The sequence below is a fragment of the Plectropomus leopardus genome, unplaced genomic scaffold (genome assembly GCF_008729295.1).
Source record: "Plectropomus leopardus isolate mb unplaced genomic scaffold, YSFRI_Pleo_2.0 unplaced_scaffold24287, whole genome shotgun sequence".
Classification (NCBI taxonomy): domain Eukaryota; kingdom Metazoa; phylum Chordata; class Actinopteri; order Perciformes; family Serranidae; genus Plectropomus; species Plectropomus leopardus.
In genome coordinates this window covers 1-2,446 of record NW_024626365.1, presented here as the reverse complement: position 1 = coordinate 2,446, position 2,446 = coordinate 1, and the positions used below count along the sequence as shown (strand labels likewise).

The following is a 2,446-nucleotide window of genomic DNA, read 5'->3' as shown; positions in this document are numbered from 1 at the left end:
GCTGCAGGTTTTTGCATCTCTGGAAAGTTCTCACTGCAGGATTATCTTTATAGACAGGAGAAGTAGCAAAATGTTTCAGAAAACATTTACTCAGACTGTGTGCATGCATTTGCTTTGTGAAAAAATCAACCTTTTTGCTCACATAAAAGCGTGTTTGTGCAGTTTTTGTGGCAGCACATCCACATCCCCACCAAAGTCACTGAAATGAACGAGCAGCCTGCGTTAAGCTAACATCTGCAGACTTAAACTGCATGGTGGCAAAGCTCGCTGCCTCTTGAATGCTTTAAAGAAACACGACTTTCTTGCCAACAGTCGCAAAAATAGCAGCTAAATCCAGCAGCTGGTTAGCTCAGTCAAAAGTCAAAGTCAAATTGTTGTTTTTTGCACCTCAGCTGTTGTGTTTTTAACAAACAAGATAAAACGTGTTTTAACTTTAAATGGTAAATGGACTATACTTGTATAGCGCTTTTCTAGTCTTATTGACCACTCAAAGCGCTTTCACACTACATGTCACATTCACACATTCACACACTGGTGGCCGAGGCTACCATACAAGGTGCCACCTGCTACTCAGTAATCATTCACACACACTCACACTCTTATGACGCAGCATCAGGATTGCCCAAGGATACTTCGACATGTTGTCCAGAGGAGCTGGGGATCGAACTGCTGACCTTCCGATTAGAGGACGACCCACTCTACCTCTGAGCCACAGCCACCCCTTTAGAGGTGCTGATAGGTGGATTTTATTACCTTTGGGCAGAGCCACTTTAGCTGTTTACAGTCTTAATGCAAAACGCTGCATACAGAGACATGAGAGTGGCAGCAATCTTTTTATCCAACTTTCTGTGAGATGCCAAATCAGCACATTTTCTGTATAACTTTGTATAAAAATGAACCTGATTTTGCAACTGCACTGCATGATATTTAGACCAAATGCATGTACTGTAGCCTACATGTTCTAAACTACCAATCTAAGGGTCGTACAAGACACTTAACTCTCATTTAGATGCAGCAAATACCTCAGAGTATTTCAAATCAGAGCCTCTCCACATCTAAAGGGATGTCTGGAAGTGCATACAAATTTTGAAGTACAGGAAACTTTGAAGAAAAATGACCCAGAGAGTCAAAAAGTCAAAGAAAGTTTGCCAAAGAAAGGCACAACCATAGACTTTGTTTGTGTTTCAGACAACTTGAACCAAACATTAAAAACCAAAATTAGAGTCATAGGCAGTACTGAATTCAACTTTTTATTTCTATGCTTTCATTTTACAAAAAAATCAGATATGCTTTTAACAGGTTATTTTATTTCACATCAACAAAGCTGAGGTGAAACCCTCAGGAAGTGCTACTTTTTTTTCAGATTAACACACTTATATTTTTCCATTTTAACATTTTTTTGTATTTTTTTCAATCAAAGTTAAATTTCTAAAGTGAAACCTTTAGATAGTATTTGTTCCAATACTTTTTTAAGATTTTCTTTTTTGTCATTGTTAAATTTCTAAAGTGAAACCTTTAGAGAATTAAGACAATTCTGGAAAGTGGGAAACATTTCCGCTGATTGCAACTGTTGTCGTGTTGCTCAGCAAAGAGGACGTCTTTAAAAAGTCCCTTTTTAATGACGCCTCTTCCTCAGCACCGCTTCTTCTCCTGCTGCGCGTGCTTCAACGTGCGACGTTTGGCTCTGTGGGCACCACAGGACGCACAACTCGCATCTCCTTCCTCTCCAAACCTCATCCGCACAAAGAATGAGGGTCGATGTGTCGCTCTTGTGGCATGCCCGACCTCATTCACATAAAGAATGAGAGTCATCTTGGCATGGACGGGACAAGAGGCGACGGTTCGCGGCGGAGCCCCCTCGGGCCGGCGCCGTGCTGCCTGGACGGGATTCCTCCTCAGGAGTATCCAGGGATGAGCAGAAACAGGGTCATCCTGTTCATCAGGATGAGTATTTCCAGATGAGAAGCTTTACAGCATCTGAGCAAAGAGAAGAGCCGAGGGCCCGGATCAGCGCTCGGGGAGGCTGATCTCAGGGACCCAGTCGTTCAGACGGCGGCTCTCCTCACAGAACAGGTGCAGCTTCTCCAGAGCAGGGTCCTCCCAAGACCCATCAGTTGGGTTCTGTTTAAAAAGAAGAGGAAACTGGGTTTAGTCTCATGTTTCTTTTAGAAAAAAACATCAAATATAGACTTGTGCAATGATCCAGAATCATCAAGTTGAGCTCTACATACCGTGATGAGGACGCAGTGCGCGTCTTCAAGCTGCTCCGCCTTGTCACCAACAATCTCAGCCAGACGCTGCATGTCGCTCACTCTGACGATGCTGATGTCGTTGTCGAAGCAGAAAGACTGGATGAGGGTGAAGTGGATCTGCAGAGCGATGTCACACTCGAACTCCTCATCCATGGCCAGGACGCAGAAAGACACGCTGTCCGGGTCGCTGTGGA

The 2,446-nt window shown here is 43.6% G+C and overlaps 1 protein-coding gene across 1 annotated transcript; it reads right to left on the bottom strand.

Annotated features, from left to right (window-relative positions):
- Window positions 1-2,007: 2,007 nt before the first annotated feature.
- On the bottom strand, window positions 2,008-2,441 carry LOC121966386 (growth arrest and DNA damage-inducible protein GADD45 gamma-like; the record flags this gene model as incomplete). Its single annotated transcript, XM_042516488.1, has 2 exons — window positions 2,008-2,121; window positions 2,232-2,441. Coding segments are annotated over 2 exons (324 nt in total), but the record flags the coding sequence as incomplete, so codon positions are not given.
- Window positions 2,442-2,446: the final 5 nt, after the last annotated feature.